General features: G+C 54.1%; 1 protein-coding gene across 1 annotated transcript; it reads left to right on the forward strand.

The window, feature by feature from the left end:
• The first annotated feature begins 460 nt into the window (after window positions 1-460).
• Window positions 461-6,777, forward strand: MRM1 (mitochondrial rRNA methyltransferase 1). Its single transcript, XM_025996091.2, has 5 exons — window positions 461-1,159; window positions 1,353-1,446; window positions 3,206-3,338; window positions 3,423-3,542; window positions 3,751-6,777. Exons 1-5 carry the CDS (start codon window positions 597-599, stop codon window positions 3,900-3,902), a joined length of 1,062 nt encoding a protein of 353 aa, XP_025851876.2. The 5' UTR covers window positions 461-596; the 3' UTR covers window positions 3,903-6,777.
• Window positions 6,778-13,011: the final 6,234 nt, after the last annotated feature.

Below are 13,011 nucleotides of genomic sequence, written 5' to 3' on the forward strand. Positions count from 1 at the left end.
TCAGGTGGCTTGTGAGCAGGTGAGGGATAGGCACAGCGCCCAGAGAGCCGAGCCGCCGCGGGACAGGAAGTGGCTGCTGGGATCCTGCAGAGGATCCTGAGGATCCGACGGGCCTGGTGGAGGTGCCGAGGAAGGGCTGGACGCGGAAGTTTCTGCACCGGCCGGTGGACTGGATGTGGGGAGGGAGTCACCACGACTGACCCGGTTGAACACACGCCCTTAAAGTGGCGTTTGCCGGGGCCTGGGTGAATGTGGCCTCCGGACACCTCTTGGGACCTGGAAGGGCGCAGAATGAAGCGGCTGGCAGGGGAGGCGCAGCCGGCGGCGCGACAGAGAAGGCCGCGGCTCAGCCAGCCCTGCGGGGGGCGCTGTGGGCGGGCGCGGGCGGCCGGGCATGCGCAGTGCGTGGGCGGGCCGGGGCCGGCCGCCCGAACCCGGAAGCGGGGCGGCCCACGTGGGCGGCGGGGGAGGGGCGGCCGCGGCTGGCCGCTGGTCCGGGGAGTCCGCGGGGCGCCCGGGGCGCTCGTCCCCCTCATCCGTGTTGGGGCCTCGGGAGCGGGGTGAGCGCTCCTGATAGCGCTGCAGCGCCATTGGCCATGTCGCTGCCCGGGGCCGTTGGGGGCGCGACCTGGCGTTGTCCCGGTCGCCTCTTCGCCTGTCATTTCTCCCACGCGGCGCGGCGTGGGCAGCGGCCGGGCGGGGAGGAGCTGAGCCGCCTGCTCCTGGATGACCTGGCGCCGACCTCGCGGTCTTCGGGGGGACTGGAGCTTCTGTTTGGCCTGTCCCCTTGTCTCCTGGCCTTGCGGGCCGCCCGTCGCCGGGTGGCCAGGCTCCTGCTCCAGGCCGGCAGATCCGGGTTGCAAGGGGAGCGGGCCGAGCTGCTCCGGGAGGCAGAGGCGCGGGACATCCCAGTTCTGCGGCCCAGACGGCAGAAGCTGGACGCCCTGTGCCGCCATCAGGTGCACCAGGGCGTGTGCATGGAGGTGAGCCCGCTGAAGCCTCGGCCTTGGACTGAGGTCGAAGAGGCGAGGCCGGGCGACGACCCCCGGCGGCTGTGGCTCGTCCTCGAGAGGCTCCAGGATCCCCGGAATCTTGGGGCCGTGCTGCGTTCTGCTCACTTCCTCGGAGTGGATAAAGTCATCACCAGCGGGAGAAACAGGCACGATGTCCCTCAGTCCCCATGTGCCCTGGTTTGGGGCGCAGCCGAGTCTCTAAGCACCTGACCCGGGGTCCCTCAGCCAGGGCTTCCCATCGTCAGAACTCACACCTTTAACCCTTGGAAGCCGGGGCGGAGGGGAGGGCGCCGGGTTTGAGTTTACCCACCTTAATGCAGAGCATGGGGCCATTTGCAGCTGCCCGCTCACTCCGGTAGTCAGCAAGGCCAGCGCAGGGGCTATGGAGGTGATGGACGTGTTCTCCACCGAGGACCTGGCCGGCTTTCTACAGGTAACGGCGTGGAGGGGGGCGGTGGGGAAAGGAGCAGAAGGGAACCAAGCCCAGTCTCTGCAGCCACCTGATGGAGGAAGAGGAGGATGTAGGATCGTTCCCTACGTCCTTCTAAATCCCTTTAGGAAGGGGTTTAGTTGAACAGAATCTGAAGTCAGAAACTTTCTGGCTTCATTCCCTTTACTTCGTGCCTTCCCCAGGCATACATAGCTCTTTGCCCTGGAGGCTAGTTAGTGTACCTCAGAGCCTCACTCTCAGTAGGTTTTCAGTAAACCTTTGCTGAGCTTTGAGAAGCTGGGTGGCAGGAGTCATGTGTTCTGAGTAGGGGCACAGCTTGAAAGACTCTCTGAGCAAGGACTAATCTATGCCTTCCCCATCCCCCCACCCCCACCCAGGAAAAAACCAAAAACCCAGACAAACCACCACCACCAAACAACTTTGATATCCAGGAAGGGGTAAACCGAAGGAAAACCCTCTCCTGGTCCAGGTTTCTGTCTTCGGCTGTGCTTCTCTTGCTAGACACAAGGGGGCAGTCTTGCTTTGCATTTGGCTACTCCTCTGACTATTCGCCCCCCCTCTATTCTGGGTTCATTTCTTAGTTTCATCCAGTCTCAAGGCTTTAAATACCATCTACACTTGGATGGCTCCCAAATGTATATCCTAGCCTGGATCTTACTCGGGAGGCCCAGATTCAACAGCTTCTTTTGTGGTCTGAGGGGCATTTCAAACTTCACATTTCCAAAGCTGAGCACTTCCTTGTGTAGACTTACCCAGCTCAGCCAGTGGCAACTGCATCCCTTTGTTTAGGCCCAACGCTGTGGTGGCCTTGATCCTTCTTCCTGCTCTCATAGCCTATGGCCCACACCTATCAGCAGATTCTTTCAGTTTTACCTTGAAGTTATTTTTGTGTTCCTAGCAATCTTCACCATCTCTGCAGCTCCCACCCTGGTGCAGGCCACCATCATCTCTTGCCTGCAGTGTTGTGGAAATGTCCTAACCAGTCTCCTGTTGGCCCTCTACATAGCTGGCAGAGTGATTCTGTTGAAACATCTTACTTCTTTGCTCAAAGCCTTTACTGCAGGGCGCCTGGGTGGTGCAGTCAGTTGGCCATCTGCCTTTGGCTTGGGTTATGATCTCAGGGTTCTGGGATCAACCCTTGCATTGGGTTACCTGCTCAGCAGGGAGTCTGCTTGTCCCCCTGCCTCTGCCACTGTCCCTGCTTGTGTGTGCACACTTGCTCTTTCTCTCTCTCTCTCAAATAAATAAATGAAATCTTAAAAAAAAAAAAAAAAAAAAAAAAACATATACAGCTCTCCCAGAATAAAAGCCAGAGTCTTTCAGTGGCCTTTGAGGTCCTGCCTTAGGTGGCTTTTTGTTCCCTCTCCATCTCAGTGGCTCCCTTCCCATGGGGCCACCATTCCTCACACGTGTCGCATAAGCAGCAGCCTCTCAGCCTTTGCACTTGCTCATCTCTCCCTAGATTCTTCTTCTCCCAAAAGCCTACACAATACTCTATCCTCCAGGCTCACCTCAGTGAGACCCTCCTCAATCACCCTTCCGCTGGATGGCTGGGATTTTAGCCCGTTTTGTTCTCTGCCCTGTCTGTCCTAAGTCCTAGGACAGAGCCTGCCTGTTCTAGGGGCTTAATAACTATTGCCTGAATTGATGGATCAGTGAGGGAGTAACTGACTATATGGGCAAGGCCAGCTCCTTGCCCGAGGAAGGTTTAGTGAGCCGGAACTGGATTTCTTCTCTTTAGGCCAAAGCCCAGCAGGGCTGGCTCGTGGCTGGCACAGTGGGCTGCCCAAGGCCTGAGATGTCCCCATCCTCTGAGATCCCCATCACTAGCTGCTTGGAGTTCCTCTGGGACCAGCCTACTCTCCTAGTGCTGGGTAGGTAGACATCCCTGCTTTTCCTTGTCCAGATGTACATGTGTAGCTGGGGCATCCCTAACCCTCTCCCTCTGTGCCCTGCAGGTAACGAGGGCTCTGGTCTGTCCCAGGCGGTGCAGGCATCCTGCCAGCTACTCCTTACCATCCTGCCCGGCCGGCAGCTGCCTCCTGGACTCGAGTCCTTGAATGTCTCCGTGGCTGCAGGTGAGTCTACTATTGCCCGACCTCCTGCCCTCTGATCATGCAGCTCTTCTACCTCAGGCAAGTTTCTCTGGCTTTCTCTGTCTCCGTCAGTGTATGTGCCAGATGGGGGAAATGCGTCCTCTTGCAGTAGGATGAGGGCGTGGCTGGCATGTGGTCCTTCCTCTTCTCTATCTTCCCCTTTCCCTTATCCTTTTGTCTATCGGCACAGGAATTCTTCTTCACTCCATTTGCTGCCAGAGGAAAGATTTCCCTATGGGGAGGAAGAGGGAACACCTGCTCCAAGACCCCCCGGAACCCTCAGCCACATCAGAAGGGCCTGGGCTGGCACAGCACCCCGGACTGTCCTCAGGATCAGAATGAGAGAAACAAAATGGGAGCGGACTTGGACTGAGCTGTGTGTGCCGGAGGGCATGCATACCCACATGCTTGAATGTGCTGAAGTCTCTTGCGTCAGTGTGCAGCCAGGCCCCTGGTATTTTTTTTTTTTTAAGATTTTATTTATTTACTCGTGAGAGACACACGGAGAAAGACAGAGACACAGGGGGAGAAACAAGCTCTTCACAGGGAGCCCAATATGGGACGCAATCCTCAGACCCTGAATCATGCCCTGAGCTGTAGGCAGGTGCTCAACCACTGAGCTGCCTAGGTGTCCCTAGGCCCCTGTTTTTTAACCACTGTCTTGGAGTGCAGCGAGCTCTGTAGTAGAGACCAGAGGAGAGCTGTTTCCTATTTTAATTTTGGGCTTATAGTTAGAGGGGGCAGCTTGTTAATAATCTCTAAGATGAAAAAAAAAAAAATCTCTAAGATGTGCTGGGAGAGAGGGTCTCTGCTCCTGGGCCCTGCCTGGAAGACAAGAAGGGAATCAGGCAGCCAAGTCCAGGGGTCCTGTTCCTCTGGAACCCGTGTGAGAATGTAGAGGAAGGCCCGGGTTCCTCTTGTGGACTAGATGGGTGCAAATCCAGGCTCAAACCCTGTCCCAGTGGGGACCTTGAGCACATGGCTCCATCCTTCTGGGCCTTGGAGCCCTTGTTGGCACCTCCCTCCCCAGGGCTCTTTGTGAGAATCAAATAAAATCACCTGGACCATCCTGTCCCATTTCTCCACTAGGTGGCAGCCTCGCTCTTTGAGCCACAGTCTTCTGGAAGCTTTTACAGCCACCTGGGGGAGATTCTTGGTGGTGGCCCCCAGAGAGGTGAGGGAAAGATTAGCCAGCAGCTCTTACCTCACTGGCCCTCCAGAACCCCTCACCAGCCACTCATTAGTCAGTGCATCTCCAAGAAAGGAACTGATGAATCAGAGTCCTGGTCAAGCAGAGTGTTGCTGTTTACTGTACAACCCAGATAGGTTTGGTCCTCCTCCCACAGGGCCCCACAAATGGAGCAGAAGCCCCCAGTATAAGTAGTTTAGAGCAGTCCTGGCTGCACATTGGAACCATCTGGTAAACTCAAAAACAACTAACACTGGGGACCAACCCCAGAGACTCTGGTGTAAATGGTCAGGGGGCAGCCTGGGTATCAGGATTCTTAAAGCCCCCCAAATGAGTCTGAGGCATAGCCCAGGCTGAGAACCACTGGAGCAAGGTTTCTGGACCTCAGTAGTGACACCCTGGGCCAGATAGCTTTCTGGTGTGACGGCTTGGCCTGTGCAGTGTAGGATGTTCAGCAACATCCCTGGCTTCTACCCCACTGGATGCCAGTAGCACCCCTGTCCCTTGTTGTGACAACCAAAAATGCCTCCCGACATTGCCAAAGGTCCCCTGGAAGACAATTGCCCCTAGTTGGGAAGCACTGCTCTGGAGCATGGATCTGGAGGACAGCAACCTAAGTTCAAGTCCTGATTGCTGTGTGATCGTAGGCAGGTTCCTTTCCCACTGGAGCCCCCATCTCCTCGTTGGAGAATGGGGATCATCCTACCTTTCCAAGTTGTGGGACGATAGGGCAACGTGAGCTGGGCGCCTCCCACACGGTGGTGCTCGATAAATAGTACCACTCTTTTCTCTTTGGAATGAATTGATCTTGGAATTTTGGTGGGGATGCCAATTTAGAAAGACATTAGGAGGGTCTAAGATGCCTCTAAAGGTTTTTCCTCTCAAGAAAGAGGAAGAGGGACACCTGGGTGGCTCAGCGGTTGAGCGTCTTGCCTTTGGCTCAGGTCATGATCCCGGGGGGGCTGGGATCCTGGTGAGGAGCCTGCTTCTCTCTCAGCCTGTGTCTCTGCCTTTCTCTCTCTCTCTCTCTCTCTCTCTCTGTCTCTCATGAATAAATAAAGTCTTTTTAAAAGAGAAAGAAGAAGAAACCCTTTCATAAAACTCCATAGATCAGGGTTGAGGATGTATGTGGTGGTGGTAACAGCTTTAATATTCCAGATGCCCAGAGGTATCAAGCTGATTAGATCAGAATCTCTGGGGAAGGAGACTGGTCCCATGTTTCTTAGGGCTCCCCAGTTGACGCCACTGTGTCACCAGGTTCGAGAATCACTGGTCTTTGAAACCACGTTCTCATGTCCAAAAAACCGCTTCTAAATCATTCACACCTGTGCTTTTTTTTTTTAAGATCTTATTTATTTACTCATGAGCAACACAGAGGCAGAGGGAGAAGCAGGCTCCCTGTGGAGAGCCCAGTGCGGGACTCGATCTCAGGACCCCAGGATCACACCGTGAGCCAAAGGCAGATGCTCAACCACTGAGCCACCCAGGTGTCCCCACACCCACGCTTTTGAGTGCATGTCTGAAAGCTTGGGCCAGTTAACCTTTCATCTGTGCCTAAAGGTTCTTAGAAGGTGCTGCATCCAGCCCTGGCTCCACAGCTTTTGGCCTGGATAGCTTCCCAGCCTCCTCATCTGTAAAATAGGGACAGTGCCTTCAGCACCTGCCCCAGTACCCGCTCCCCGACAAGGATTTGTAAGAATAAAAAGAGAGTATCAGCAAAAACATTCTGTAAACCTAAGTGTTGCGCACCCCAGGACTAGCATGTGATAATACAGACGTGGCTGTAACAGCTCAGTTTAGGTATCAAGTTGCCTGGGCCATGGGATACCCAGCTATTTGGCCAAACCTTATTCCAAGTGTTTCTGTGAAGGTGTTTTTTGGATGAGATGAACATTTAAATTGGTAGACTGAGGGGCGCCTGGCTGGCTCAGTCTGAAGAACATGTGACTCTTGACCTTGGGGTTGTAAGTTCGAGCCCCACGTTGGGTGTAGAGATTATTAATAAATAGATCACTAATAAACTTTAAATTGGTATACTGAGTAAGGAAGAGAGCGCCCTTTCCAGTGTGGGCAGGCCTCAATCAAAGGCCTGAAGGGGGTGGCGGGGGGAAGACTGACACTCCCCTGATAAGAATTCTTCCTGCCTTTTGGAACCGAAACATGGGCTCTTTTCTGGTCTTGAGCCTGCTGGTGGCCTTCAGATGGGAACTGTGTCATCAGCTCTCCCGGGCTTCCAGCTTGCTCCCTCAACCCTGCAGAGCTGGGACATGCCAGTCTTATAATCACGTGAGCCAAGTCTTCATAATAAGCAAATGTGTATACATGTGTATACAGATAGGGATATGGATATACATCACCTGTTGGTTCTGTGTCTCTGGAGAATCCAGATTTGTAGACTTGATGGAAATTAACTGAGATGTCCTGGTGTTCCCTCCATGCGGCAGTACAGAATTGAGCTCTGCTCTCTAGGACCAAACCCAGCATGGAACCTGGAAGCTGTGGTTGGGGGTACTCGGGGTTCAGAGGCTGTTCTCCTGCCCACGGACTCTCATGTAGTGTCTGGAACCTAATCTACCCTGCTTTGGGCACGGTGTTCATCACTTTTCCAGATCCCAAGAGTCTGGGCCATCTAGAGGGCCACTCTCTAAAGTGCCACTCTGGGGGCTAAGAGCCAAGCACAGGGGGCTCCTCCCTGCTTCATCCCTTGGGCAGCAGGCTGTCTGGCCTCTGGGAAGTCAGGATCACTTGAACCAAAGGGGATTGAGGCCGTGATTACCTGCCAAGCACACATAGGTATGTAATTATGTGACGCAAACCAGGCATTAAGACACAGAGAAAGCACCTGAGAGCCTAAGGTGAAGGAGAAGTCTGGATTTCCTTGGGGTGGCCTCTGGTCGCTGACACAGGGCAGTGCCTGGTACAGAGGCTGCTCAGCAAGCATGATTGAGTACACGGGACCCGGGGTGGCCGTGGCTGTGGGTATGAAGGCGGGCTGGTTGGGGTCCATCCCCTGCAGGGCAGGGTCAGAATGAAGCCAGAGAGGAGCAGTGGTGGTTAAGAACATGACCTGGCCGTGAAGTAGTCCTTGCTTTGAGTTCCAACTCAGACTTGCTCGTAGTATAAATAGGGACAGATCCCTTAACTTTTCCAATAGCCTCCACTTCAGAGGGTCGGGGTGCAGATCAAATGAGCTCATGCATGTAAAGCCCTCAGCCCAGTCCTGGAGGAGCATGGCAGCTGTTCTTGCAGCATCTGAGGGCATGGGCTCTGCCGTCCTACCAACCTGGCCTCAATTTCCCCATAGACTAGGGCCTATTTCAGCTGCAACATGCGATTTACCTCTGAGAGCAGCTGGAGGGAGCTGGAGAGGGAGGGGGTTGGAATGACATTGGCAAGCCCCTCCTTTGTCAGGGCTCCCCAGCCAAGAGGGGAAGGATCCCAGAAGGCTGGTATTCCAGAATAGCTAAATTGTGGCCAGCACCCCAGCCCCCTCCGGGGCTGCAATTTTTTTTGGCAGGAGGTTAAATTGCCAGCTCCCTCCCCCAGGCTGAGGTCCTAAATTAGACCCTCCCCCATCACTCTTGCAGGGCCAGGCGCCAGGGATCCCCACAGTTTGTAAATGTAATCAACCTTGAGGTCTCCGACTTCCACAGGTGCAATTAGCATGCCCATCTGCTAATCCCTGATTAATGATGTTTACAAACATGGGACTCCACTCACAGAGCTGCTCAACCCCTCCCTCCAGGACCAGGAGGGAGGAGTCTTCTAACAGCACCCCCTCTACACACACACACACACACACACACACACACACACACACACGCGGCCAATGACCCTCTCCATCCCTTTCCCCAGGCAGTGGGTAGAGCTGGAGGTCCCTCCCTGGAGTCCCCTCACCCAACTCTCTTTGCACACATATGGAAAGAAGACCGGAAGAGCACATAGGGACAGTATGAGGCTCAGTGATAGGGCTAGGATCCTCTTCTTCCCTTTCTCTCTCTAGTTCTGGAATCTCTGGATGCCGGGTGGGCTTGCTGCCTTTCTTGTACCACACCAGCTCCAGCTCTGCGGCCACACGTATAGGCCTCCCAGCATGGTGCTGTGAGCCCACCCACAGTGTCCCAACAGTCCAGCTCCTCTGCCTGTCTCCAGACGGGGGAGCATTCCCACTCCATCTACCTTCCTGCTGAGGAATTTGGTGGGGCCATGCTATGAGGCACGGTAGTAAAAGCATTAGGAACGGAGACTTCTGGGAGACAGAACATGGAAGACTCCTAACTCTGGGAAACGAACTAGGGGTGGTGGAAGGGGAGGAGGGTGGGGGGTGAGGGTGACTGGGTGGCGGGCACTGAGGGGGGCACTTGACGGGATGAGCACTGGATGTTATTCTGTATGTTGGCAAATTGGACACCAATAAAAAATAAATTTATTATTACCAAAAAAAAAAAAAGGAACGGAGACTTCTGAGTGTGACAGGCCTGGGTCCAAACATTGGGTCTGCCTCAGGCCAATCACTTAACTGAGCCTCAGTTTCTTCACCTGTAAAATGGAGACAAGGATAGTACCTACCACATACTTCGTGGTGACAATTCATTATTGGATTTAGGAAATGGACTTAGCACAGTGTAAGGGACACAGTAGGTACTTAATAATGTGAGCTTTTTATTGCAGTGAAAATGATGATGGTGGTGATGGTGATGCTGAGGAAGAAAGGAGGCATCCGAGGCTACAAAGATACCCAAGGATTTCCTCTTCTCCCCCGCACCCTCCTCTCTGGGGAGAAGGGCAGGTCCCAGCTCATTACTGGTGGGGGCTAGGGTGGAGGTGTCAGATTAGAATCACTCCTGGGTCTGTTCACAGCTTCCCTGTTTCATTAACACCTCCCTGGTGGTCTTCAGCTCATCCTACTGGGGGAGGTGCTCCAGAAAGTTCTAACTGCCCCCTACTCAGCCAGAGCTCAATGTGGCCCTGCTCCTAGGTCTGGACTGAGATGCACATGGAGAGGGTTTTATGTGACAGGGGGCCACTGGACAGGAGGCTGTCGCTGTCTGCTACTCCAGGGTCCTGGAGGCCTGGTCAGGGGACGTAGTACCTGGGACTGGCCTCTTTTTCTCTCTACCCCCCCTCAATCTCTCATTGGTAAATTCTAGTCTCTCAGCCCCACTGCATCCCAATCTGGACACTTTCTTCCTTTCAAATCTGTGACTCGATGTGAGCAGCATGGTCTTGGGTTCTAATCCTGATCTACCTTGATCTAAGGCAAGTCACTTATTCTCTAGGACGTGCACTTGCTTCTGTAAAACCGGGATAGCCTCCCTATGGTAGGGTAGCGCAGGGCCCAGAAAACTAAGCTCTCAATAATGGCAGCCACTGTTATTTTGCAGACACAACTGCTCCCTGAATTATCTTTTTAAATTGCAGAACCTTGTTTAGCTGGCTGCAGGTGGGGGTGGGGTGGGGGAGCAGCCACAGTTAGAGAAACAGGAAAGGGCATAAGCTCTGCCCCAGTTAATTGTCCCAGTTTCTTCCCCAGACTGGGAAAAGGAGTGGGGCTGATCCATGAATTAGGACTTGGAGATTTAGATCTTGGGCTCTGGGAAGGATGCTTCTAAACCACGTTCCCCTCCAGACACTTAAAGAAGAAGGATTCTTATGGAAATGCCTGCCCCTCACCCCAGCTGTGCCCCCTCAGTCACAATATTTCATTTCGGAGGACACCCTTCACCAGCTGTGGGCCGGGAAGGAGGAGCTGGCCCTGGGCCTCTCCCTGTCCCAGCCCTGCAGCCAGCTGAATTTGGTCTACCCTGCTTTCTCCTGCCACCTCTGCACCTCCTCTTCCTCTCAGACTTGGGGCTTTTTTGCTGAGGTTTGTGGGTGTCAGAAGAGAGACTCTGTGAAGTGTCCCCTTTTGTGATTGAGCCATAGTCTCAAAAAAATGTCAGTGAGCTGAGCAGTTTCCTCTAGAGAGAAGAAACCAAGGCACAAATTCCCAAATGAGGGGGGCAGCAAGACGGTGGGCTTGGTACCTTCCAGTAAGCCCCTTGCTTCCATAGCCTCTGCAGCCCCTCCTACCTTTAGGACCCCCCCCCCTTTATAGGAAAGGGGCAGGAATGAGCTTTCCTCATTTTATTTATTTATTCATTTTTTAAAAAGATTTATTTATTTATTCGTGAGAGACACAGGCAGAGGGAGAAGCAGGCTTGCAGGAAGCCTGATGTGGGACTCGATCCCAGAGCCCCGATCACAACCTAAGCCCAAGGCAGGCGCCCAACCGCTGAGCCACCCAGGTGTCCCTCTTTCCTCATTTTATAGTCCCTGGTCCCTGCCCAGGGCCAGGCACATACTGGGTATTTAACAATCACAAATGAACATGCAAGCAGGCCCTGAGTTTGGAGACTACCTGCCTCCCCCTCTTCTCTGTTGTCAGCTGGGGGCAAATCGCCCCACAATTCCAGCTGGCTATCCCCTTCCACTTTCAGAGAAGGCAAGACACAAATGAGTCCTAGCCACAGCTGCTCTGGATTCTCTGAGACAAAGGAGCTCATTGAGAGCAAGGCGATGCTCTGTAGAACATCTCAGCCTTCGGCCTTGCTGAGACCCATGTGCATCCCGGCCTCGCACAGATGCCCTTCCCGTAAATGGGGGGACTATACTAGCCTTGGGTCAGGCATGGCAAGGGGCTGGATCTTGGTTGAATCAGCCCTGAGAGCAACACACGTACTTAATACAGTCTCACTATGGCGGGGAAGGGCCCCTGAAGCCGTGTGCTTGGAGCAGGGTGATGAGGATGACGGTGATGGTACTAACGTTCATTATATACTTAGCTTGTGCTAAACGGTTTTACGTGCTTCATCTCATTTAATCCTCATGACACCTTGGGATAGGCACTATTACCTTTGGTTCATAGATAGGAAGCTGGGGCCCAGAGAGGTTGAGTACCTTGCCTAAGCCCATGCTGTGGCAATTAAAAGGGTTTATAGGGGGTCAGGGATGGAGGGTGGGGAGTTAGGCTTGGAAGGAGAGAGCCTCCAGCTCAAGCATCAGCTAGGATGCCTGTGGCTAAGGAGGCCAAGCCAAATCTGCACACAGCCACCCTCCCCACACCCCTACCACACCAATCCTGCCCCCACACAGTACCCCTAGCTCTCTCCTAACTCCAGCTCTCCTGAACCTTCCTGACAATCTGTAAGCAGGGCATCCCAGCAGCGCGGGGTGAGGGCCACTTTCCACCAGCTCCCCACTCAGCTAGGTGGTGTACCCAGGCTGGGAGGCCAGCATAGAGGGCTCAGAGCTATCTATTGTGGGATGCAGCAAAAGAGCCTGGACTCCCAGAGACAGCCAAATTTAGGTTTAAATCCTGGCCCTGCTCCCAAATAAAGGCTCAGATTTCGGTCAAGTTTCTCAACCTCTGTGCTTGTTTTCCTCCCTATAAAATAGCATTAGTGGGACACTTGGGTGGCTCAGTGGTTGAGCATTGGTCTTGGGCTCAGGGCGTGATCCCGGGGCCTGGGGATAGAGTCCCGCATCAGGCTCCCTGTGGGGAGCCTGCTTCTCCCTCTGCCTGTGTCTCTGCCTCTCTTCGTGTGTCTCTCATGAATAAATAAAATATTTAAAATAAAGTAAAATAGCACCAATGACATTTCTGCCAGGGTTGTGCTGAGGTTCGAGAAAAGATGCCCGTGGCACATGGTAGGACTTCAAGAACTCTTCCTTGTTGGCCTCTTCCTTCTTTCTCAGGGACCTCCCTCTGTGTCTGCCTCCTTGCCCTTCCTAGCTTTGGGGTCTGGTGCCTCTCTCTCAGCTCTGCCTGTTTTCTGATGATCTCTGTCCTGTCTGCCTGTCCCTGGGGGCTCCCTGTTGCTGCTCCCTCTCTAGGGCTGTGTCTCCACAACCTGTCTGTCCCTCTTCTTGCCTCTCCTCCGGCTCCTGATACCCTGGGGGCTGATCGATGGCAGCCGCTGGTTATCGATTGGGGTGGGCGTCCAACTGTGGCTGCTGGAGGCCGATATTGATGGACAGGATTGGTGCCCAGGCTGCATGGAGTGGCAGCTGGGGAGCCTGGGGCTGCAGGGGAAGTGGGGCTCCCCCCCTCCCTTGCCAGGACCAGGGAGTGGGAGTCCTTAAAGCTGCAGACCCTGCCACTAGGATGGGTGTAGAGGATGGGGCAGAGGGCCTCTGAAGACAGAAGGCCAAGGCTTGGCTTATGCTGTGGGTTAACAAGATTTGTTGAGCACCTACTATGTGCCAGCTGGGAATACAGCA

Source organism: Vulpes vulpes, chromosome 2, assembly GCF_048418805.1.
Source record: "Vulpes vulpes isolate BD-2025 chromosome 2, VulVul3, whole genome shotgun sequence".
NCBI lineage: Eukaryota > Metazoa > Chordata > Mammalia > Carnivora > Canidae > Vulpes > Vulpes vulpes.

Excerpts from the sequence above, each read along its gene's own strand:
- MRM1 (XM_025996091.2), top strand. The coding sequence starts at position 597 with ATGTCGCTGCCCGGGGCCGTTGGGGGCGCGACCTGGCGTTGTCCCGGT. Across the intron at positions 1,160-1,352 it reads ATCACCAGCGGGAGAAACAG|CTGCCCGCTCACTCCGGTAG; the intron begins GCACGATGTCCC and ends GGCCATTTGCAG. Across the intron at positions 3,339-3,422 it reads GCCTACTCTCCTAGTGCTGG|GTAACGAGGGCTCTGGTCTG; the intron begins GTAGGTAGACAT and ends TGTGCCCTGCAG.